Source organism: Thamnophis sirtalis, unplaced genomic scaffold (genome assembly GCF_051295495.1).
Source record: "Thamnophis sirtalis isolate CommonGarterSnake01/CBP01778 unplaced genomic scaffold, rThaSir2_p1.2 scaffold_8, whole genome shotgun sequence".
Taxonomy (NCBI): Eukaryota; Metazoa; Chordata; class Lepidosauria; order Squamata; family Natricidae; genus Thamnophis; species Thamnophis sirtalis.
Genome location: NW_028261388.1, coordinates 50,831,619 through 50,857,327, shown reverse-complemented (window position 1 = coordinate 50,857,327; position 25,709 = coordinate 50,831,619). Strand labels below are relative to the sequence as shown.

The 25,709-nt window shown below is 34.9% G+C and overlaps 1 protein-coding gene across 7 annotated transcripts in view; it reads right to left on the bottom strand.

Annotated features, from left to right (window-relative positions):
• The window catches only part of ITSN1 (intersectin 1), a 104,747-nt gene that overhangs the window by 18,192 nt on the left and 60,846 nt on the right, over window positions 1–25,709 (bottom strand). For all 7 annotated transcript variants that reach the window (XM_087721620.1, XM_087721618.1, XM_087721619.1 and 4 more), the window contains 10 exons: window positions 25,202–25,323; window positions 19,113–19,360; window positions 18,346–18,505; window positions 17,802–18,007; window positions 17,471–17,550; window positions 14,608–14,774; window positions 12,713–12,758; window positions 10,237–10,358; window positions 9,965–10,082; window positions 6,659–6,850 (listed from right to left, as the gene is read on the bottom strand). In XM_087721620.1, coding sequence (XP_087577746.1) covers window positions 6,659–6,850; window positions 9,965–10,082; window positions 10,237–10,358; window positions 12,713–12,758; window positions 14,608–14,774; window positions 17,471–17,550; window positions 17,802–18,007; window positions 18,346–18,505; window positions 19,113–19,360; window positions 25,202–25,323 — 1,461 coding nt within the window. The remainder of the gene's footprint in view (window positions 1–6,658; window positions 6,851–9,964; window positions 10,083–10,236; window positions 10,359–12,712; window positions 12,759–14,607; window positions 14,775–17,470; window positions 17,551–17,801; window positions 18,008–18,345; window positions 18,506–19,112; window positions 19,361–25,201; window positions 25,324–25,709) is intronic.

Below are 25,709 nucleotides of genomic sequence, written 5' to 3'. Positions count from 1 at the left end.
AGGAAAAAGACCACAATTTCAAATGTTATTACTGCAGTATAACTTTGTTTCTAGTAAATAAATCACCTTCTCTTTGGATTCCTTGTTAAGTTTCCTTGATTCTCATCCCACTTTATTAAACATAATTTCCACTTGCACTATATGGTCATATTTTGATATTTTAGATTATATGCAGTAAATTAAGATTTTTTCCACTATTTTAAAAAAAATGTTGCATGAATGTTTTATCAGGCTAACATGAAATCCATGTATTAAATCCTAGGTTATAGAAACAATAAAGTTCTATGTTGGTGTATGACCATAATGAAGATTTGATTTGAATAAAACTTTGTGTACTTCCCATTATTTCACAAATTACAAGAGTAATTTTAATAGCTCCTTAAAGCTAATCAGTTTGATTCAATTATAGCTTCACAAAGTACTGTATGCCTTCTAATCATTTCTTGACAGTCCTCCATTTTCAGCACCATCTCTTCCCTATTTATAGTGCTATCTTTATACAGTAATAGTTATGTATGATTCAGTGGATATTTTTGAATTATGTATAGAAATAGTTTTTATCTTATGATGTTGTAGATTAATATATCACATCCTCCTCTTTTGATTTGTATGAATATTGTAAGCAGAAGCTATTCATTCTTAATACAAAAGAATGTTATTATTGTGATTTTTTTGGGATGTTAATTTTATCGCCCTAACAAATACGTCAATTTTAGATGAGAATTGCAATGAAGTAATATTTGCAAGTGTGCCATTTTCAGTATGCTTTGTTGGAAGGCAACTGGCTGGTGAGTTCCTCTCATTCTTCTGTCTTGCTAGTCAAGAATCCAACAAAGAGATGGTAGATGAGAACAAATACATTTTCATCAGGCCCAATACACTTTAATAAAATACCAAAAATTCCTCCATTCAAATGTGAAGATATTGAAGGTGAGGAAATTGCTTCTAAACACAACATACTTCATTGGGTTATTGATCAAAAATGTAACAAATCAAAACAGAAATATCTCTTCAAGTCTTGTTACAGTTATTCATTTTAATTTTAATTTCTTTCTTTTATAGGTTTATAAATATCCTCTTTTAGTCTTAGTTGTATCAGATGGATTTATTATAAGTGAAATGAAATATACTGGGAGAGAAATTCTCAGGATCCATATGATTTATTGCTGTATTACAAACAATGTTTTAAATTGGTTCATAATTATATCATTTATTTATTGTATTTTTCTATTATCTGAAGTTATGTCACCCCATATAAGATTTCTTGTTCCTTAAATTCTACACTACTCTTTCTGGAAGACATTAAAAAAAATTCTACTGAAGTTTCAGTTTCTTCTGGCTATAAAACTATGAAGGATATATAAAATAATATAATTTACTTAGAAGTAAGGTAAAGGTAAAGGTTCTCCTCACACATATGTGCTAGTTGTTCCCGACTTTAGGGGGTGGTGCTCATCTCCATTTCACAGCCGAAGAAACAGTGCTGTCCGAAGACGTCTCTGTGGGCATGACTAAATGCCAAAGGTGCACAGAATGCTGTTACCTTCCCACCAAAGGAAGTTCCTATTTTTCTACTTGCATTTTTACATGCTTTCGAACTGCTAGGTTGGCAGAAGCTGGGACAAGTAATCCGTTACACGGCGCCAGGAATTAGAACTGCCAACTGCCAACCTTTCTGATCAACAAGCTCAGCATTTTAGCCACTGTGCCACCATGTCCCTTCTTAGCCAGTGAGCTACCATGTCCCTTACTTAGAAGTAACCCCCCTCCCGAAATATAATCTATTGTATTCCAATGCAATAATGCATGAACAATCAAATTTTGAATGCCCATTTTTGCCAGAAGCTGGCAAAACATACCACAAACTGGCAAAAAGCAGCATGAATCATGGTCATGTCACTACAGAATGCCACAATGGCTCATAAATCTGACCCACCCAACATGATTGTTCCCACCCAAATTTTGCTTGAAATTTTATTTGTAAAATAGCACCCTGGCTAGCTCCTACCTCATTCTACCTTTGCTCAAGAATCATAAGGCCTTGAAAATCTGGCTTAATGTACTTTCAGACTTGCAAGATTCTGTTAAAACTCTACTATAAAGTAGAATTAGCTCATTTGGTCGTGTTTCCTCTCTGGCCTACCTTGCAAAGCTAACATCAGTCTTGCAAGACTGAAAGTACATTTCTTCCTCCCCATCCTTTTTACAGCCCAGGAAATGTGGGAGGGTCGCTTTTGAGCCTCTTACCCCATCCACATTCCTTGTGGGAGCTAAGTTGCTTTTTATCAGTCCATTCCCTTGGCTGCATTTCTTTGTCTGTCTCCCAAAGTTATTTCCCAATACCATTACAATCACACAAACCATTTCAATCGTATCATTTATTTATTTAAATGTTTTATGTTACCATCCCTCTTATGCATCATAACCCTGGGCAGCTTGTACACAATAATACAGTAAAAAGCATGAAAACTAACACAAAAACTCCCAATGCCTCCCAAAAACAACACACGCCCCAAATCCAGAAATAACTTTAATGAGTTGAAAAGCTAGGTCTTCAAAGTTCTTTGGAAAATGAGGAACCTATTGAACCCCAAAATGGAAGGTGCTCCAAAGAGCAGGGTATGCTATAATGTTCAAGGGTATTAAGAGAGGTGAATTACTGCTATCCCATTCATACTATAGGGCATATATTAATGCTGTCTCCATGCAAGATCCCGATAATCCGTTTCCTTTGGGGCTTTATATTTATATTGATTGTATTCTGATTGCTTATTTGTACCCTATGACTATCACTAAGTGTTGTACCTTATGATTCTTGACGAATGTATCTTGTCTTTTTATATACACTGAGAGCTTATGCACTAAAGACAAATTCCTTGTATGTCCAATCACACTTGGTGAATAAAGAATTCTATTCTATTCTCTTGAGCCAAACCACTTTTCCCACAACCCTTTCCACAACCCAAAGGGGATATTGGAGGTAGGTCAATAGATGTCCAGTATGTATGAGCTGAGGAATGGTATCTTGAGGATTTCTATTACTGCCTTTTTTTAAGGAATAACAATGACTCTCTGAAATACCACCAACCTAAAATACTACCACCAACCTAAACTTGCTCATGTAAGATAGATTCAATTTAATATACATATTACCGAGTTAGGTAATATAATAATTAATACTCAAGAACCAATAAAGTCTACCTGAATACCTAGTACATTCATGGTTTGGCGGGCTCTAAATTATGTTTCTTACCCCACAAATCAATGATTCTTACTAAACTCCTAAGTAATGAGTGTATAAAGATATCTAAGACAATAGCCCACTAAAATACACAAAAGAATCTTAACATATTGACTGTGAAAATAACTGAATGTTTCACCATGGAACAAAGTGCAGATATACATGGGCCATTTTCCAAATGGCCCTAACTCAGTAGTGAGATTCTTCAGTCCACAATGGTGGATTAAATTACTATGCTTCAAGAAATTAATCGTTTACATAAAACCCTGATGGTGAGCCTATGGCATAAATGCTACAGGTGGCATGCAAAGCCCTCTCTGCAGGCACGTCAGCCGTCGTCCCAGCCCAGCTCCACCACGCATGCACGCATATCTCCCACTGGCCAGCTGGTCTTTGGGTCTCTGCTGCGCATACACAGGGGGTGGGGCACATGAGGGGGAGGCACACAAGCATGTGGGGGGGTAGTATGCATGTGCGGGGAGCACTCGCATTGCATTTTTGGGGTTCACGCATGTGCGTGCACCCCCATGCCCCATTTTAAGCCTGGAATGCCTCCTGCACCAATCTGGAATCCAAAAGGGTGTGTGGCCGCACGAGACACCCCCCCCATCCCGTGCCCCATTTTTGACCTGGAAAACTGCACCAATCTGGAAGCCAAAACAAGGTATGTGGGTCGCCGCATGAGCCCCCCTCCCCATGCCCCATTTTGGGCCTGGAAAACTCCTGCACCAACCTGGAAGCCAAAAATGGGTGAGGGGGGCAGGGCGCATGTGCAGGGATGCATATGCATGCTGGGGGCGGGGCACATGCACGGGGGCACTTGCAAAGCATTCTGCAGTTTCATATGTATACTTTGGGCACTCGGCACCAAAAAGGTTAGCCATCACTGACATAGAATATAGTGAAAATTCAATTTTTGAAATGCAAGTTTATTCTAATCTCTTAGTTCCTCAGTGGTGGCAACAGTAATAATGCAGTTTTCAATGATGACAATAATTATTCAAATAAATAGAATAAAAATAGAATGAATCCAGGGCTCATTGCTTTCCCACTGGCAGTTCCCACATTGATATTCTTCCCTTAGAGAACATTCTAGGAATAATTGGGTTTGTCTTCAAACTTACTTAATACCGTAGTTAGATCCTGTGCTTTTTTTAAAAAAAAGTCCTATCATTTAGGACATTTTGGAACTGACTCTATCAGTGGATTCATTAAACAAGCTTAATTTATATTGCAACAAATACAAAAGCTGGCTACATAGTTGCTAGGAAATGAAAAAATAACTGTTCCACACAGAGGTAAAGAAATATTTTTAAAGTCTGTAGCAGCTTTTGAGAAACATGGTCTTGGAGAATGCTATCTCAAGAAAAAATAGTCTTAAATTTTAATCTGATAAAAACTGGAATATATATAGGAATCAGAGATAGAAAGTTAGTATTGGCCATTTTGGCATTCCAGCAATGCTGACACTTTGTATGCATGTTGAAAAACAACCAGCTGTACTTGGAAATTAAAATAAGCCACTGCTGATGGCCTCTGATACTGCAACTGAAATATGGGGTATTCCTTTGAGATTAGTGTCACTAAGCTAAATTCAATAGATACGCAGGAACAAGAACACAGAGACATTTAGTCTAGCTTTTATAGGAAGAATTTAATTATCTATACATGTAGCTAATTGTAAAGACTGTATTACAATTGTTAAAGCTGCAGGTTTTATATATTTATATATTTTACATTCATACCAATGAAAATACTGAAGTGCAAGTGTATAAGGAGCTTCTCTTGTTCTTTGCACCATGTGAATGGACATAAGGAATTACAACATTGCCAGCAGAAAATTTAGATAAAATACATAAACAAACAGAAAAAGTTAAGGTTATTAGTAAAGTTGCTATATTGTGCTTCAGGCATAGGGCTTTCCTTCCTATGTGCTGGCTGCACCAGGTATTTAATTGAGAGCTTATAACTAATATTTAAAAGACAAACATAGCTTAGGCTACAACACATCTACATAAAAATTTAACTGTAAGCTCCACTTAATGTTATTTGTATAAATTCCACAGTCTAGTTTAAAAAAAATGTAAACATTGGAAATTAATTGCAGGAAGGTATTTCTATACATTCTTTTGTCAAAATAAGATACTTGCTTAAAGGGTCTGTTCCATATTCATTAAATTACAGTGATGATAAAACTTCAACTTGAAAAGGCATGTTAATTCTCAAGAAATAGATAAATGCTATATTTTTATTTTTATATAAAAAGGCAAAAAAAACTCCAAAGAAATCTGAGACACAGAACAAAAAGGTGCTTATTATGTGTAGTTACAAATAAACGTGCAAAATATAAGGTAATGAGAATAACTGTATTATACACTTATATCCTTTCTTGCACATGGAAGGAAATTAACTTCTTGTCCATGATGTATTTACACACACACACACACACACACACACACACACTAAAAGAACACCCAACATATAACAATACAAGGTACAAATACCTTAAGCTGAACTTTTAATTGAGCACATTTTAGTTTTCTTTAAACCAGACTAAATCCTGTTCTTTTAGTAGTACATAAAAAGGAAAAAGACAGACACCAGGTACACTGGACAAGTGAAAAACAAAACAAAACAAAAAATACAAGTCTCAGATTTATGGACATTTGCAACAATTTTAATAATACATGCAGCATTCCTTGATAGTGGGTCTTTTTGCAATAACAAAATTGCAATGACAAAAATGCTTGTTTAAAAGGCTAAAATAGGCATTTTAAAATATTTATACCCTTGAAAGCACCTATGCCAAGGTGAGAAATAGGTGGGTAACTATGAAAGCCACAAAAGGACCCACTATCCTGTGTTTTTGACTCTTTTTGTAATTTTGCTTCTATATCTTAGATATTAAGTTAAAAACATTGCGATTACATGCAACTAATGTAAAATGAGGTAAACTGCTCTGCAGTGTGTTCTTCTACTCAGAAGGCAGTAGATGATCATGCTGGAAGTCACATGATCAAGGCTGCATCTCCCATCATCCCTCTGGACAGTGATATGGGATAGTGGGTCTCTTTGAGGACTTTCAAGCCTGAGTGGGGGATGGACAACATATGATTCCTAGAAAAAGGAGGAAAACAACACATAAGCAAAACAAAACAATGAGCAAAATTCAAGCTAGGAAAATGAGCCAGGCATGTAAACAGCATGGTGCAAAATGATAAAGGTATCATGCTACAAGGGAAATGGAACTCAAAACCAACACAAATTTAGGCTTGCAATATAGAAGGTCTTCAAAGAGAGTTGGGCAAATATATAGCACAGCCAAGCTCCACATTCTGCAAAACACAGCAGAGTTATAGCAATGCTGCATGTTTTTAAATACTATCTTAAGCAACTATTAAGAAAAGAATCACTCACATTGCTGGCTTGGATCCATATCAGTTGTCAATTTCACATAGTTGGATGGGAAGAGACCCACATGCCCATTCACTTCTCCTTTCCACCAATCAGGGTCTTCTTTATGAAGGACATTAATGATCTGGCCTTTGTTGAATGCTAGTTCATCATCATTTTGTGCAATGTAGTCATACATACCAATCACTTGGCACACTGTAAAACAATACACAATTGATAAGGCTAGAGATTTTCATAAAGGAAAAATATTATCTACAAGGGACATGTCAATACCTGCATCACTCATGGCCTAAACCTCATAATATAACTTGCACACCAATCAGCAGTCTCAAGATACATTGCTTCCCAAAGCTTTGGTATCAAACTCATAGTAAGTTGGTTCTATGTGATTATAGCACAGACCAAGTATAAATAACACCGGCTGGGTGGAATCTTAGTTACATAAAACTTCCTAACTATTCCTCACCCTTTTATATTTCACACTTCTTTTTTTTAAAAAAATGGTGAGATGGACATGTATACGAACATATGTATTTACTTGATTTCTAATGCTGCTTACCTGACAAACAACTCTAGGTGCTTTACAAGAGCATTAAAAACAATAACATCAAAAAAAGCAAACACACACAACAAAAACATCATAATGGGGACAAATATACACTGTTAAATGAGCCTAGTTAGCCTTGTTCCTGAGGGGAGAACCAGGTCTTTGGGCTTCTAAAGGTTATTAGGATTGATTGATCTGGAACTCAGGGAATAGGGGATGCTGTTTCAAAGGGCTCCCTGGGTTTTATGAGTTGACATTGCTTGTTTGATGAGTCCTGTAACATTCCAATTCTGCCAGATCTTGGAAAGGCAGAAAAAAATGTGAGAAATATAGACTTGCAAAAGTCCTGTGCTACCACAATGCCGACCTTTGGAGACAAAAGCCTATTCAGCTCAAGGATGACACCCAGTCCTATTCCGATTACTGGATTAGACATGAGGATGAACTATTAGTTTCTCTTTCTACTCAACTCCCTTCACTGCTACATGGTCCTCAGTTTATAAGAACTCATTATTATCCACTTTTTACCTCTTTACCTCTTAGAAGAAACTAAAAAGTCACTGACAAAAAGTCACTGCTATGCCTATGTTTTTCATTCCATAGGGAATGGAAAAGTAGTTTAAGAACTGAAGCATGCTGGACAAAACAAAAAATGCCGCTAAGGAGATTATGACTGTGAGATAACATCTAATAAGATAAGACTAGTAAGTCTTAGCTTTCTGTATTAAGCCATTTTTTTAAAAGTCAACTTATTTTTGCACAATAATTAATGAGTCCTGCTGGTAAATACGCTGGAGAATCTCTAATGAGCAGAAGAGTGGATAGAATTCTAGCTGGACAGGAAAGAGGAAAAGTGGATTGTTCTATTTTTTTAAAAGGATTGGCTTGAAGTCCCTCTTCAGAGAAGCTGAAGGCTTTTGAGAGCTGTTTCTTGATTATTTTTTAATAAAATCAGTTGAAAAGTACTACAAGGATCATTTATTCCACTTCTATTTATTCCATGCACTGCGCAATATAATAGATGCTAACAGCTGATTGTATTAAGAAGTTAAAATATTTTTTCCAACTTCCAAAGTTGTCAATTTCCATGTAGCTAATTATAGGTATATTGGATTAGAATAGAAAATGATCTTCCAATGAGCAAGTCTTAATATCTAAGAAAAACTATAGTTTGGCAGGCAACAAGTGGAAGTCCCCGTTCTTTTAGCAATTGCTGGGTGTACAAATAAATGATATATTTTTCCATTCAGGTATGCATGGTATCCTTAGTGTGTGTACGTGTGTTTGTGTAGAGATCGCCAGCCTCCGCTGGGCGAGGGATTACAGTCCCCTGGAGCGCTTGCGACCAGCAGCTGCAGGGAAGTCCGGGTGCCCTCTTAAAGCGACACAAACCTCAAATCTTTGACAGTTCTTGTAACAGATATAATTTTCTCTAATATGAGAATCCAAACGTGGTCCAAAGTGGGAAACTTTCCAGCCTATCTGACCTTAGACTGGAGCTCTCCCAAAACAGTCCTAACGGACGGACTGAGTTTTCGAACTGAGCATGCAGAGGCAAAGGGAGGCGTGGTCAACTAAAAACATCACTCAGTCCAAGGGCAGATAGGCTGTGTTAACCCAGCATTGGACTCTCCGAGCAGTGCACTGGAGAATGATATATTTTTCCATTCAGGTATGCATGGTATCCTTAGTGTGTGTACGTGTGTTTGTGTAGAGATGGCTGGTAAACTTCATCTCTCCATATATCAGTTTTGTGCACTACCAGATATTCCTTCTTGGAATGCTTGTTTGAAACTTGTATGAGAACTTTATGAGCTTGACTTTATAGGGAAATGAACAAAACAATAAACCAAAGTGTTTCTGATTGACTGACTGACAGAATATAATTACTTCCCTTGACTGATACCTGTTTAGTCAATGTATCATTATTTGAAAAATTCCTTAGGTGGAATACTGCTGTAAAGCATAAAATGTTTGCTTCTGGTCACTGGAAGTAGGAATGAGCTGGTTATTTTGATAAAGATGCAAAATTGCCAAAAGAGAACTAGCTTGATGGCATAGGATTACTATATACAATGGCAGCAGATTCCCTAATAAAGAGTGCTATTAAAGAATGCGGTAAATTAGGTATTTTAACTCTAGGCTGCGGGATAGATTTTATGAAGAGAATGCTCTGAAGAACTGAGTTTAGATCTCTCTAGCCATTTGGAGATGTTGGAAGTTTTGCTTCTTGATATAATTTAGTACTCCACAATATGTATCCTTTTGATTTCCATTTTGGCAAGCGTAGGTTTGAACATGAGCTTTTAATTTTTTAAAATTTGTCTAAAAGTGGTTACTTGCTTTTGAAGTGAAAGATACTGTACCCTGATTCGAAGTCCTTATGACCTATGGCTGTTTTCTGATGTATGCATGCATATTTAAACTATGTTAAAAAAAATATTTGACAAAAAGTTCAATAATGATGGATAATATTATGCAGAAGACAACTTGGCCATTCACAAAAAATTTGCACATTTATTTGATGTGAAAGTTACACCCAGAAAGGAGCACTGAGAGCAATATTTTAGATTTAATAAAAGTCACTCAAAAAGACAGTGGTTTTGTAAAAAACTAGCCAGTAACTCGCTCAAACAATGCATCTGAAATGTATTTGGCTTTTTAAAAGAAAAATTAATGCAACAGTATGAAATCATCCCTTGAATTAAAGTTTCCTAAAAGAGGGAATTCTGTATATAATTACATTCAACAATGTTACTTACCTGAAGGTAATGCTGTTGATTTAGGGGGCTCAGTTGGTGTGATTTTACTAGTACCAGGGCTTAAAAGTTTCACATAATTAGCAGGAAACCATCCTATCTGCCGTTTTTTCCCACGAGCCTGATGAGAAAGGAATAACAACTTATTTTCAGCAAATCAGGATTACATACGTACTTACCTTACACAATACTAAAATGGTCTGCGTTACTTATGGGTATAGTAAATGAACTTTAAATACTAGTTCTACAATTTATACAATTTTCGTGTAACTTACTTGGAGTTCTCCTTCCCACCAACCCCCAGGATTCTTCTTCCTTATAAGTATTAGCTGACCAGGAGCAAGAGTAAGCTGTTCAGGGCCTGTTGCTGTGTATGAGGCAATGACTTGAGCTATTTCTGTTCATATATTAAAAAAAATATTTTCATTAATCTGAAAGTTATATTTTGACTTCAATTAGCCATACATCTATTGTACTATCAATTATGCCAAGAGACAGCCCATTTTACATCATCAATATATATTAATTGTAATACACACACACACACACACACACCTTTTATAACATAACATTGGGGAAAAACAAAACAACTGCATAAGAAAATACAAGCCATGCAGTCATTTTATCCCTCATGAGTTGCCTCAAAGGCCAGTTCAGGCATTCATGGTTGCATCCATGAGCATGAATATACAGGGTGGGGCATAACCTTTTCCTAGGGGGTCACAGCAACACTTGTAATAACAACACAAATAATTCATACACCATTCGAAAGCCCATCAAAAACTGAGTTTATTGACACGATTTAATAGTCAGTATGACCACCATTAGCCCTTCGAACAGCATTCAAACGAGGTGGATAAGAACACAACAAATCTTCAAACAGTTCCGTTCGATTTTCCAGATTTTCCAGAGGGCGGGGCATAACCTTTTCCTAGGGGGTCACAGCAAGATTGACAGCAGTTTACAACTTCCGCGACACCTCATTTTAAAGCCCATAAAAAACTGAATTGAATGAGCTATTAAATGTTAAATTTGTTTCGGTTGAAACTTTGAGAATGAATTTGGAAACTGTGTTGAAAAATCTGGAAAATCGAACGGAACTGTTTGAAGATTTGTTGTGTTCTTATCCACCTCGTTTGAATGCTGTTCGAAGGGCTAATGGTGGTCATACTGACTATTAAATCGTGTCAATAAACTCAGTTTTTGATGGGCTTTCGAATGGTGTATGAATTATTTGTGTTGTTATTACAAGTGTTGCTGTGACCCCCTAGGAAAAGGTTATGCCCCGCCCTGTACAAGATAGATATTATACAGGACCAAATTCATTGTGAATAATTACTTTCTCCTACAGCACTAAATCAAAATAACCCATTGCCTTTTTGCTTGTTATTAGCAGAATGGCAATGATACTGATCTCCTTTTCCTAAGAGAAAAGAGGGAGCTGTAGGATTCCCTAGTGATTACAAAGAGAGAAAAAAGCCTGACTTCCCATTGTTTCCATCGTCAGTGATGGTAGAAATATATTGATCCTAACTCTTTTTACTTTGTTTAGGCACAACATGATATATGCACTACATCCTTCTGGATGTTGCACAAAGCCTGCAGGTTTGCCTACAAATGGCTTATGGTATTAAGTAATTCCAAGTCTCATTCTTGTGGCCCCTGAAGCCAATCCCAACTACACTGCAAAAGAATATAAGGGGTCAGTGCACCTGCTGGACCTATGGATTAGCTTTACTGAAATATATCTATTGATGGTTGTTTTCTTGCTGTTTTCCAAATGTTTATTTATTTTATGTTTTTTCTTACTTTTTTCTGGATTTTTGAATTGTTGCTAGCCTTCCACAATCACTTGTATGAGATGGACGCCATATAAATTTAATGAATGAAGAAATAAATAAGGGCAATTTCCTAATTCCCTCCCATGCCAATTTTACCAAAGAAAGTAGTATTGTAAATATAATTGTAAGATTTTTGCTAATGCTAATAAATAAATTGCTTTTATAAAGTACAATATCTAATTGTACGGGATGGGAGAGAATACCGAACTGAAGCTTAAGAACAATCAGAAAACTGCAAAAAGAAGAGTTACTATAACTGTAATACTGAATCCTAAACGTACACCTCTCCCCCCAAAAATTAACACATTGCAATTTCACATTGATTACTACATTTTATTTTGCAAAGCTCTGGAGTGGGGATTACAAAGTAATCCCCCCGTTTCTTTGCAGTCTGACAGAACATAGCAGTTAACAAAAGTATATATTACTAACAATGAAATTTAACCCACTTTTCCTGGTACAGAAATTTGACAGAAAAACTGAGGGACAGAGACAGAATAAAACTTTTTTTCTTATTTAATCTTTATTGTTTTTTTTAAAATTCAAAATTTGGATTATGACATATTTCCTAATTTTTTATTTTTTAAATGATACATAAAATAGTTAAAATACAAAATGAATTGGTATGTTTGGAAATTCACCAAAACAGGTAATAGGTTAATTTAAAAAGCTCATCCCTATTATATTTTTAAAAATCTTCAAAACAAACAAAAATTGATTTTAGATTCAGAAAAAGAGACTAGCAAAATGATTCATCTATCCAAAAAAATATACTCTGAGACATTTCCAGTTTATTTTTTTCAAATACAGAATAAAAATAGCAGCTTATATCTTTAATTTGAAAATAGAAGAGTGAGAAATATTTTACAAATGCTACATCATTTTCCTCAGAGTACAGTTTACAGCTTACCAGGCTTCTTGCTTAAACTTCCTGTTTTTCCAGCAATTCCAGGAACCTTTAAATAATAAGCATAATTTTAAATTCAACAAAGAATATTTTACAAAACAAAGTTAGGTTAGCAAGGGCTATTCAATTAATTCCTTTTCCTTAGTAAATGTAGCAAACTACATTTAGTAAGAAAAAAGTTCAAAAGCCATCTGTATTACACTTGCAAAAATATTCTGCAGCTACATAACAAAACTAATCTGTATTATAATTTTTTTTTAAAGATGAATTCATCATCAGTTCACTTCTACTCAATAGTAACACAACACTGATATTCTTATAATCCTAGATGGAGAACTTTTTTTCCTACCATCTAAACCTTTTGGGAGTTGGCTAAATTGCTTGCCTTTCTATCTGGCTTTGAAGAGAGTAAGTAGAATCCTTGAACACTCCTTTCTCTGCCAAATTCAAATCAGCCCTGACAAGCTGTAATCAAGCTCCATCACCATGAGAGAGGAAGGGTGGATATTTCAATACAAAAAACAGAGCCATCCTGAAAACAGATTGGAGAGCTTGGTGAGAAGCCATATGCAGCAGGGGTGTCCAACCTTGGCAACTTTAAGATTTGTGGACTTCAACTCCCAGAATTCCCTAGCCATTCATGCAGACTTGTGGAGTTGAAGTCTGCAAGTCTTAAAAGTTGCCCAGGTTGGACACGCCTCTTGCCTTACACTGGGACGCAGGCTGCCTTTCCCTTGGATAGGGCTATCAGAACATTCTTCTCTCGCCTTGTACTTTATATCTTTAAGAGTTTTCAATTGGGACAAAATGCTGCAATCATGTTGGTTTCCAGAATATCCTATAGAAATCATATTAACTGTTTCTTAAATTTTGTATTAGCTGCCAATTTCTTTTCCCAAATTATTTACTATTTTTAAAGCCCTACTGTATTTGGGTATATAGGATACCTGACAGTGCCTCCTCCTACAATGCCCACAAATATCATCCAAGGAATCGTGTTTCGAGTGGCAACTAGCCTTTCTAACTGTTATTCAGAATTAAATACGGTATTGTTCTTGGTAGCTCCGCACTTGTGGAAGCCACTTCTTAATACAATATGTGTTTTGCCATTTAAACTGGACTTTAGACAGTTTTGAAAAAATATTGCTTTCTATTGGCCTACAAGTTTAATTATTCACTGAAAAATATTTACCTCACTTGTCAAAATAATGATTATATTTTAATATAAAGTTACAATGTCTGTATACATTACATTTTAAAATATAATTAGGCATTTGGTATTTATATATACTACAAAGAAACTTAATTGATGTGTGATTTAAAAACCAAATCAATTAATAATTATATACATATAACCTCAAAATAGAAAATAGACTGAGGCATGATGATCAAGATCTAAACACAATAATTTGTATCAGTTGTATAAGTATTAGCAATAAAGAATTGTCAATTGTACTTAAGAAAAAAGATGACTATATCACTTAATCAGTGTTCATATTCATTACAGTTGCTTAGTTCAAAAAAAAAAAGTAACACAGTCCATGCATGTTTATCAAAAAGTAACACCTGGTCAATTTTAAATGGTTTAGACCACAACTGTATATAAATATATTTTTATTTTATGCTAAGAAACAGAATACACATACAGTATATTGATGAATAATATTTTAAGCATAATTGATCCTCCAGAACACAGTAATTCACCAGAATCTAAAATACTCTTCAGAATCTGAAGGATAGTCAATGAATAAAAGCTACTTAGTTCAACATATCTTATGTTTCTTCCTTTATTCCATTCTTATTTAATTTGATAGCTTTTGCAATCATCAATCATATTTAAAATTTTCAGTCACATAGGGAAAGTATGTCTAATAAATATACACACGTATGAATTTTACCTCAGAGTCTTTGAGTCTAACATAGTTAGATGGAAACACTCCACATTTTTCACCCAGCATTCCGGTCCACCAATCACCATCTTTCTTGGTCACAAGAATTAAATCTCCCTGCTGAAATGTTAAATCTCCTTGTTCAGAGCTCTCATATGTGTACATAGCAATATATTCTAAAAAGCAAAATGATTTGAAAGTGAGAAAATGCTTATAATTAATTAATTTGCAGATTAATTTCATGCAATGTGACATAGACTAATTTCTGATCTTAATTTTTTTCCTTAAATAGGATTTTTAGTTGTCACAAATTTACTACAGGAGGGTTCTAGAATAAAAAAAGCAATTTCAGAGGGATTACTTTCCCTAGAAAAACATTTTCTCTTAGCATGTGAATATAAAACAATAGTAATTCTGTTTCTCTGTTTATGTAAAGAAATACTTCTGAAACAATGATCCAATGGGACATAGGTTGTCTAGTTTATTTATTAAATTTATATACCACCCATCTTACTGTCCAAAGCAACAAAATTTACAGTTAAGTGCATGTTTTCTACTTAAATAGTTCTATTCTATAAATGAAAATTTAAACTAATATCAATTTTCCCTATCAGACAATAATTTCTTGTAATATAAAGCTCAAAGGCCCACAAAACACTTTTAACTAAATTCTGGATATTGGACTTTAATATTCTCATCACAGTATATGAAGACCTACTGTATTTTTGGAGTATAAGACTCACTTTTTTTCCTCAAAAAAGAGGCTGAAAATCTGGGTGCATCTTATACATCGAATACAGCATTTTTTTTGCCTCCCAAAGCCCCACCCACTTTACCAAAATGGCTGTGCATACCCTTATGGAGGCTTTCAGAGAGCTCCTGGGGGCTGGGAGGGAAGAAATGAGCAAAAAATGGGGCGGTTTTTTGCCCCTCCAGCCGCCAGCAGCAATCTATAAGCCTCCATAAGGCTATGCATGCAATTTTTTTGACAAAAAACGGGGCCATTTTTGTGAAAAACAGGCTGTTTTTTGCTCATTTTTGGCCCCTCAACACCCCCCCCCCCCAGGAGCACTCTGCAAGCCCCCCCCAAGGCTATTCATGCCTTTTATTTGAAAAAAAAAAACACAGGCCTTTTTTTTTCCTTTCGGAAAGCTCTTTAGTTAGAGTGATTGATGATGTGGTGTGCCAGCAGAAACATTGATCAAGTGGTGTGCCAGCAGAAACAAGTCTTAGGTGCTGCAGGTTGTCAGCAATTTCCTTCTCCAGCACATGGATAAATACACCTGGCAACATCTACCTACCTACTCTCTCACTCTCCCTACCTACCGACTGTATTTCTCTCTCTCTCTATCCCTCTATCTACCTACTTACCTATCTACTCTCTATCTCCCTACCTACCTACTGTATTTCTCTCTCTATCCCTCTCTATCCCTCTATCTACCTACCTACTTTAAAAAAAAAGCCTCTTCAAAACCTTGGGGCGTCTTATAATCCGGTGCTTCTTATACTCCAAAAATACGGTAACTATAATAATACTTCTTGTGTTGAGTACACATCCTAGTTCTCAATCCAAAACAAAATACAAAGTTTGGAAGAAGTTATTATGAAAGGTATGTAGTTTAACTTCTAAAGCACAAAAATCTAGACATCTTTGAATGGTATGATGAAATGATGAAGAGAAAGAAATTTAATAAATAGAATGTTAAATCCTGCAATTGGGTGTGTGTGTTAAAATGAAGACATATGTAGGATGGACATATATAGGTATGGGATGGTGGAAGCTTAGCTTGGTAACAATGAATCTGAAAAGGATTGGGGTATTCTAGTACACAAGTTCAGCAAGGGCTAGAAGTGTGAAACAGCTGCTAAAAAACAACTGCTATTTTGGGATGTTTAACAAGAACAAAAAGTCTGCAACACAGGACTTGTTTTGTATGGTCAGGTCCGCTTGGATACTGTGTCAACTTCACACTTATAAAAAAGATTGGAACTGGAACAAGTTCAAAGCAAGGCTACTAAAATGGGGAGGAAGGGAAAAACAAATTATCTGAGGAAACTGGGTATATTCAGATTGTGAAAGATGAGGAGAGACATGATTGTAATGTTTAGATTTCTAAAGAAGAGTAGATTTGTTTTCTGTTGCTCTGGAAGACAGAATCAGAGCCAATGGTTGAAAATATCAGAAAGTAACCTGTTTCCCTGAAAATAAGACCTCCCCGGATAATAAGCCCAAATTGGGTTTTGAGCGAATGCGCTAAAATAAGCCCTCCCTGAAAATATGCCACCTCCTGCACCTCAAAAATAATAAGATCTCCCTGAAAATAAGGTCAAATTCTTATTTTGGGAGTCAAAAGAAAATAAGAATCTGCCTTATTTTTGGGGAGAAACGGTAGCTTCAGGTAGGTATTAGGAGAAATTTCCTGATGATACAGTTGCCAATTAATGGAATAAATAGTGTCATGAAATGGCATGTTTCCCTACATTGGAGATCTTCAACAGAGACTAGATAGCCATCTGTCCAAAACACTTTAAACCACCTAGAAGGGGTCTCAATTAAAACACTTCTGACCCCAAAAGTAAATTTAAATATAATATGCAAGCATGAAAGAATTTAGACAATAGGATATACAAAAAATTAGCATATGACAAAGTAATGTTTCCCAAATGTGTTTTCTCATTTCTGCTAGAATTCTCACTCAAAATGCTATTGCTAAACAATAGAGTATCTCTATTAAGTAACAATCCTATATAATTGTAAAGAGAAGATGATAAAGGAAAATCTGGATAGAGCTTGGCTATTTTGTAATCTAAAACATTTACTGTGCACAAAATTTACCATATAATTCACTATATTTCCAGTTAAAAGTCTAACCTTCTCCTGAAAATGTAGGTTTTGAAACTGGTGATGTCCTCTTTAAGTTAGCAGGACTCTCTGAAGATCCAGAATCCATACTAAGGAGAAAAAAAAGAGGATCAATGTTTTCTTGCAGCAATGTTTTATTCAGTGAGGACAACTAGAAAATAATATAAAATACATTGATCTACTATGTGTAAATTATACATTGTTACTTCTAGATTATGGACAAGTTATTTTTTCTCTTTAAACCATCTTTATATACACCTGTTCATATACATAATTATCTTAACAGCTGTTTAAAATAATCCTTCCATTACTATTATATGTAGTAAAATAAAAGAATTACCTTGTTGATTTTCTTATAGGACCTGATATAAGTTTCACATAGGATTTAGGAAACCATCCTTTTTGTCCTTGAACCTCTCCAAACCACCACATATCCTGCTGCTCTAACACAGTGATGATATCGTTCTTGTTAAAATTTAAATGGTTGTCTTTCTTGGCTCGCCAAGGATATAATGCCTGTGCTTGAAGTCCTTCTACTTTTTCACCCTAGTTAGATATTAAAGTTAGGTTGAGTTTATTTTATATACTATAATCAATAAAATGGGCATGAGAAGGCACAACTTTCATAGATTGTGAAGTTATAATGGTACTGTGAAATTTCCAATGTATTTGTTTAGCATTACTGTGCGTTCTTCATTTCGGACAGTATGGACCCAGAAACTCCCAAATTGTAGTTTTCCTGCCTATTCATGTAAGTGAAACTATCAGTTTATTATTTATCTAATCCATTAATAGTTTGTTTAATAAAGCACAAGTACGATACACAGTACCCCATAACATCTATGCCCGTATGGTATTTAGCTTATTCACAAATATCAACTCACCTGACCCAAAACAGGAGAAGGAGAGGATCCAGTAACAGTTGCAGGAGTAAAGGCAGATCTTTGCCTTAACTGTCCTGTGCTTGGAACTGTAAGGGAAGGCTGAACTGCCCAAGCATCCCAGTTATCTGTTTCTTGCTTATCACTAGTAGTTGTTGGCCATCTGCATAAAGGGAGATGATGGATATAATCATTACCATAATTAAGAAGCATGTTTTCTCTTCTCTCTAATCATGATAATACTGGATCACTGGTGATTCCTGCATCTTTTTCGTTATTACTACTACTGCATGATCTTGTCAAGACATAAAATGTTCAGAACCGATATTCACCATGAGGCCTTAGAAGCCCTAGAGGCCTTATGCCACCTTGTCAACAGGGTGACAAAGAGGGAACAGAACAATAGCTGCTTGTAATTTCTGCAAGCAATTATGACCATGGATTTCTTTTTATGTGGCTTGAATTTTTTAAAGTCTTCAAATACTTTTCTTTTTTGAATATTTTCTAAAGTTTGTAATTTAAAAACAATTTTAACCACTTTCTAAGAGCAGAGAGTAAAAAGGATTGGGGAAAAAATCATTTTTAAACTCAATTTTACTGTGCTGACCAATTTTGAAACCACTAATATGCCAGAAATTAAGGGCAGATGTGCTTCAGTATGTACGTTAAACCTCCTGTAAAATTAATTGTGAACATGGTATAATTTATCACAGTCATTCATTATACAATTACCAAATGGAAGAAAAATTGAAATTCCAATGAAATCATACGTTGAACTGAAGTCCGCCCAGTTGTTGCTCGTAGGGCTTGAATCTGTAGGAACAGGTGGTGCCATAGGTGTTGAAGGGGTCTCACGCAATGAAATTTTAGGAACAGGTGTCACATCAGTTAGCTGCTTTATGGAACTTGGAATTTCATTTTCAGACATCTTTTCTGCATAGTTTGCAGGAAACCATCCTGTTTTTCCCTTCAGTTCACCTCCAAGCCATCCTGGCTCTCCAGTTTGGCTTTCATCAACCTGTTCAAATGTAATAATTCAAAACATAAAACTACAATGATTTCCATAAATAATACTTTTACCAAATGAAGAGTATTTAAGAATTTTAGAGCAATAGTATTATAATTAATGAAATGTAAGTAAATCTGTAGTGACTGAAACAAAAAGCTTTGACAAAGTCTTATTGACAGTAATAGTGAAAACCAATAGTATCCAAGAAACCCACCAGAGAGCAATTCCAATTATACCAACTTAGGACAATGTAATCTAAATATAAGAGACACAACATATATAACTGAAGGCAAATAACAGTAAAATATAAAAAAATAAACTTAAATTAAATCTGTATTAATATTTACAGCCTAATTATTTTCCTCTTATGCAACTATGCTTCAACAACTATGCTTATTTCTTTTATATATTAACATACATTGTCATGATCTGAAGGAAACAATACCAGGTAATAGCGTTGGGCTGTTGGGCTGAGCTCCGAGCTTGGCAATTTGGTTGCAAACGTTTCATCAGCATTCGAGGAGATACAGTCAGTTTGCATCACATAAAAAGATATTTAAAGACCAATGCTCTGACAGATGAGCAATATTCAAAGTGCACTGACGACGTCTCCTCAATTGGTAATGAAACGTTTGTAACCAAATTGCTAAGCTCAGAGCTCAGACCAACAGCTCAACTACCAACCTGAGTTACTTATATTCAAATACATTTCAACTAGGTAATAGTGTATATTTAACTATTCATTAAATTTATATACTGTATTAAAATTCATCATAAAAGATGTTTATTATACTAAGATAAAAATAAATAAAAAATACAACTAATTGCGTGTCTGGCTCCTTGTTAGAAAGAACATTTGAACAACATTTTAAATTTTTAAAAAGGTGTAAAGAGAAGCATTCCAGAGGTATGCATATAAATGAATGAGCTGAGAGGAATTGTTCAATGTTATATACCAATAGGTAATTCGTCATTTAGCAATTACTTTTAGTAACCGTTCATAGTTACGACAATAATGAAAAAGTTTGCGACCAATCCTTGCAATCTTCAAAGTCTGCAAAGCCATGCTATCAAACATCAAAAATATCTGCCCATATTATCCTTGTTTCTTTTACTACTTCTTCCTCTAATTTGGTTCTAAGTAAATGGTTCCACCACAAAACCGCGGAGGACAAAATCGTGCTCGACGAAAGCACGCATTTGACGTCATCACAGCACGACGAAAACATCGCGCTGTGATCGAAAAATGTAAAAATAAAGCGAAAACCTTACCCTAACCCCCCCCAAACCTAACCCTAAACCTAACCCTAAACCTAACCCTTAACCTAACCCTAAATCTAACCCTAAACGTAACCCTTAACCTAACGCTAAACCTAACGCTAACCCTTAACCTATATATATACAACAAAGATATTACAATGGAGTTTGGACTGTGCCGTGCTCATTATCAAACGGGGAAAAATAGTAAAAACTGAAGGAAGATGCCCTATAGAAATAACATCAAGGTCCTGGATGAATACAATAACAACAAATACCTGGGCATCTTTCAAGCTGACATCAAGCATATTGAAGTGAAGAAAAAGTAGTGAATATATCAAGAGAGTGAAGAAGTTCTTAAAGTCCACTCAGTGGAGGAAATACTATCAAGATAATTGACACCTGGATTATTCCAGTTATTAGATACACTGTTCAAATAGTAGACTGAACTTAAGTAGAACTAGAACTAAAAGCCCTGGATAGGAAGATCAGAAAAATAATGATAACGAATCATGCCCTTCATTTTTGCAGTGATGTTGACAGACTCTATTTGCCAAGGAAAGTAGATGGGTGTGAAATATTGCAAGTGCATCAGATGGTTGAGAAAGGAAAAACGGGCACTAGAGGAATATCTGAAGAGCAATGAAGAAAATACACTGGAGCTAATATTCCAGGAAGGCCTGTTGAGATACCAAACTGGCCTACAAAAAAGACCAAATTAAGAACAGTAAAGAGATATGGGAAGGCAAGTATTTACATGGCCAGTACTGTACATTAAAAAATAGCAGACAAAGCAGATAAAACCAAACCTGGTAGCATGTAAGACCAGGAAAGTTTAAGAAAGAGACAGAGGGGCTGTATAAGACCAAGCTAAGAACACATATATTCACAGCTAGAAGACAGCAAGAGAAGTCAAAGGCCACCTCCGCAAAGAAGCTGAAGAAGCAATGGATCACCTAGTTAGCTGCTGAAACAAGACTGCATAGACTACAATGGCAATGGCATGACAAAGTAACAAAAATGGTAGATTGGAAAATCTGCAAGAAATAAAATTTGCCTGCAAGCATATGAATAAAATAGAGAAAATAATAGAAGATGAAGCTAAAGTGCTCTGGGATTTTAGAATTTGACATACACCTGCCATGTAACACCCCAGATTTAACAACTGTTGATAAGAGCATCAAAAAAGTTTGGATAGTGCATGTGGCAGTATCTGGAGACAGCAGAAGAGAAGAGAATGAATTTGAAAAGATAACAAGATACAAAGACTTGCAAATAGCTATAGAGCAATTGTGGCAAAAGAAAGCAAAGGTAGTACCAATAGTAACAGGCGTCTTGGGCGCAATTCCAAAATAACTGGGGCACCATTGGCATTGACAAAATTACCATCAGTCAATTGCCAAATATAGCTTTACTTAGAACAGCTTATATCTAGTAACTATACCTTTAATACCATCAAACATCAACATCTGCCTATCTCAAATCCTTCGGAAAGATTTGATAAGTGGATAAAAATGCAAATCCAGCTTGAACATCTGACTGACTTGTGCAACAAACCATAATAATAATAACCTTGCAAAATGTTGCAAAAATGCATGGAGCCTTCAGGTTAGGTATCCCTAATTTCTTTTTTTTAAACCCTATTTGTGTTCAATCAATGTGATACAAATCCTGTGTACTAGTACTGTCATATACACACACAGATTTACAGCCTTGAATGTATTGTATATAATTTTTTTTTACTAAACTGAACATCAAAAAAACTGTATATAACCATACCTCCTGGTATTCTTTCATTTGAAAAATAAACCAACTTTAGAAAACTATAAACACAACTTTAAGTAAATTTGATGTAATCATAAAGTTAAGATCTAGCAGCATACCTAAACATAAAATTAAAGTTCATATAAGATTCAATATTTTAGACTTTATGACACAGGAAAAAAAATTATTTTCTAGTACTGCAAAATAAGCACACAGAATTTACACTATATATGTCAAATAATTAAAATCCTCTCTATGAAAAAAGGCTTATGTTCCTTTTAAACAAGGACCTTCCAGGAAAAGTATTTCCCTCCTTTTCCCTGTTTATACAGGAACTGCAAAAACTTTCTAGGCTTCAGAAGGTTAAATAGTTACATCTATAGAAAAAAATAGAATGCAAGTTTAAAAAATATTTAAAAGAAAGAAGAATATAAATGACAAGTATTCGCGGATAATTTGGTGTTTACTATAGAGGATCCAATAGAAACAGGGCCAAAACTAGTTGAAATAATAGAAAAATATGGAGAAGTAGCGGGTTTGAAGATTAATAAAGACAAAGCAAAACGTTTGGTGAAAAATATGACAGAAAAACAGAAAAGAGAGTTGATAGGGAATACAGGTGGTAAAAAAGTGAAATATTTGGGTATCCAATTGACATCAATGTGTGTAACATTAAAGGAGGATAACTATTATAAGGTGAGAATACAAATAGAAATAGATCTAGAAAGATGGAAAAACCTACAATTATCATTAATGAGAAAAATAGCCGTAGTAAAGATGAATATATTACAAAGATTGCTATACCTATTCAAAACAATACCAATAAAATTAGAGAAAAAATACTTTGAAAGTATGAATAAAATAGTGGGGAAATACATATGGCAAGGGAAAAAAGCAAGAATTAGTATAAAAATGTTGCAAGATGCAAGAGCTTGAGGTGGATTTGGATTACCAAACTGGGAATTGTATTATCAAGCAGCGGGACTAACTTGGATGAAAGAATGGATCTTATTGAGAAATAAGATAATAAGCATTGACACATCCAAATATTTGTAGTATGAAAAATATTATTAGATATAAAGATATCCTAACAGAAAGGAGGGAACTAAAATAAAAACAAGAATTAGAAGAATAAGGGTCGATATAGGATGGTTTTCACAATTGCAAATACAATCAAGATATGAAAAAGATAAAAGGGATTACGATTTTAACTTGGGAAGTTCAGAGTTGGATAAGATACTTATGGGAACGGAAGAAAGAATAATCAAGAAACAATATAGCCATCTATTAAGAACTAGGTTAGAAGAGGAAGTGGTTCAAGATACAATGTTAACTTGGGCAAAGAGCTACACAATTGAGCTAGAAAAGTGGTAACAACTATGGGAATGGAACTATAAATCAACCATGTCAACAGCTTACAAAAAAAACTTATACAAAATGTTTTATAGATGGCACGTCACTGGAAAAATTAGTAAAGATGTTTAAAAACAAGTCAGTGAAATGTTGGAAATGTCAACAAGCACCAGGTTCTTATTATCATATGTGATGGGCATGCGCAGAAGCAAGGAAATATTGGACTAAAATAAGAGTATGGCTAGAGAAAATGATACAAGAAATAGAATTTAGACCAGAGATATTTTTACTAGGTATTATCCCAGAGAAACTTAAGAAAGAGAATATTTATTTGATTATACATGTAACTACAGCAGCGAGAATTGTATTTGTCCAAAATTGGAAATTAAATAAGTTACCAACAGATGAAGAGATAATAAAAAAAAGATTCTAGATTGTGCAGAAATGAACAGGTTGACACTGAAAATAAAGGATAAAGAGGAATCAGTGTACTGCAAGACATGGGGAAGATAATTGGCTAGAGAAAAGAAGCTAGAAAAGAAAGTAAGAAGATACAGAACCCAGACAATGCACTATTAAATGAAAGGGGGGGGAGAAGGGGAAAACAGAAAAGAAAATATTAAATATACAAGTATATATTCAAGAATGAGATATAAGGGGGGAAAACATAGTTAGGATAGATTAGTGAAGTAAGAGATAAGAAATGATACTAAATTTGGATTTGTGGAAATACCATCCCAAGAAAACATAAACTGAGATTTGAAAGAGACACATATAACAACAGAAAAAGAAAGGGAGAAAGGAGGAGAGAATGAGAAGAAGAGGGGGAAAGAAGAAAGAGGTAAGAAGAGGAGGGTGGAAGGGAGAGAAAGAGAATGAGAGAAGGTAGGAAGGGGAAGAGTAGGAGTAGGGGAGAGGTAAGGAAAGAAAGAAGGAGAGAAGGAAAGGAAGAAAGTAGAAAAAGGAGGGAGAAAAGGGAAAATAAGGTGGTGTTATAACAGGCAGAAGGGATGGTAAATAAAGCAACCCAAACTGTATATTATAACCTATTAAATGGAATAACAAATGTATAAGTATGACAAATGTAAAAAAGGCTAACAATTATGTGAATGTATATTTAAAATGGTATGTAAGAGAATAAAAAATAAAAAATGGGATTTTTTTAAAGTGACCTTTTCTAGATGTTTATAACTCCTTAGTTTAAGGAGTAACAACCACCAACTCCTTAAAACAAGTACCTTTTTCCAGTTGCAGGCAGTAATGACCCAATAATTTCCAAAGTCTTTTTGCCTTCAAATCCAAAATACAGCACAGCCTTATTCATCACGTTTTCGCTATTTGCCTTCTTATAGCCCTATAGTCTCTATAACACCCCCAGATATTACTACACAGCCACATTATTTTCACAACATGTCCCCTCTATTAAGATGTGAAAAGTATTTGGGATTTTGGGGCAATTCTGCACTCTTCTCTTACCATGATGATGTCTCCTGGCTGGATAGTGATTTCATCATGGCTTCGGGATTCAAAAGGATACAGAGCTCGATAATAAACTATTTTTACATCTTCCTGAGCAGAAATAGTTAGTGGAGCCTTTTCTAGATCCACAAAAACAGATATGTTGTTTTTGAATTATATCTCAAGAGAGAAATTTAATTTGCATGCAACAGCATCATTTGTATTCACATTCTCAATGTAATCTAAATTTTTGCAGAAGCAGCATTCAAACATTCATTTAAACACAATTTACAATACAAGGATCAACTGCAGATTGCAAAATACATTCACAACTTTTAAATTAGTGTTTTTTCTTGATATTACCTTTACTTTATTTAACCACTATACTGTACATAAGTTTGTTAACTATATTTTTGGATGGCGTTTTCATTATTTGTATTTACTATTTTAATTTTAAAAAAATGAATAAAACCTAATCACAAGCGTATTATAAAATTTCAGATGCTATTATATGAAAAAAAAATGT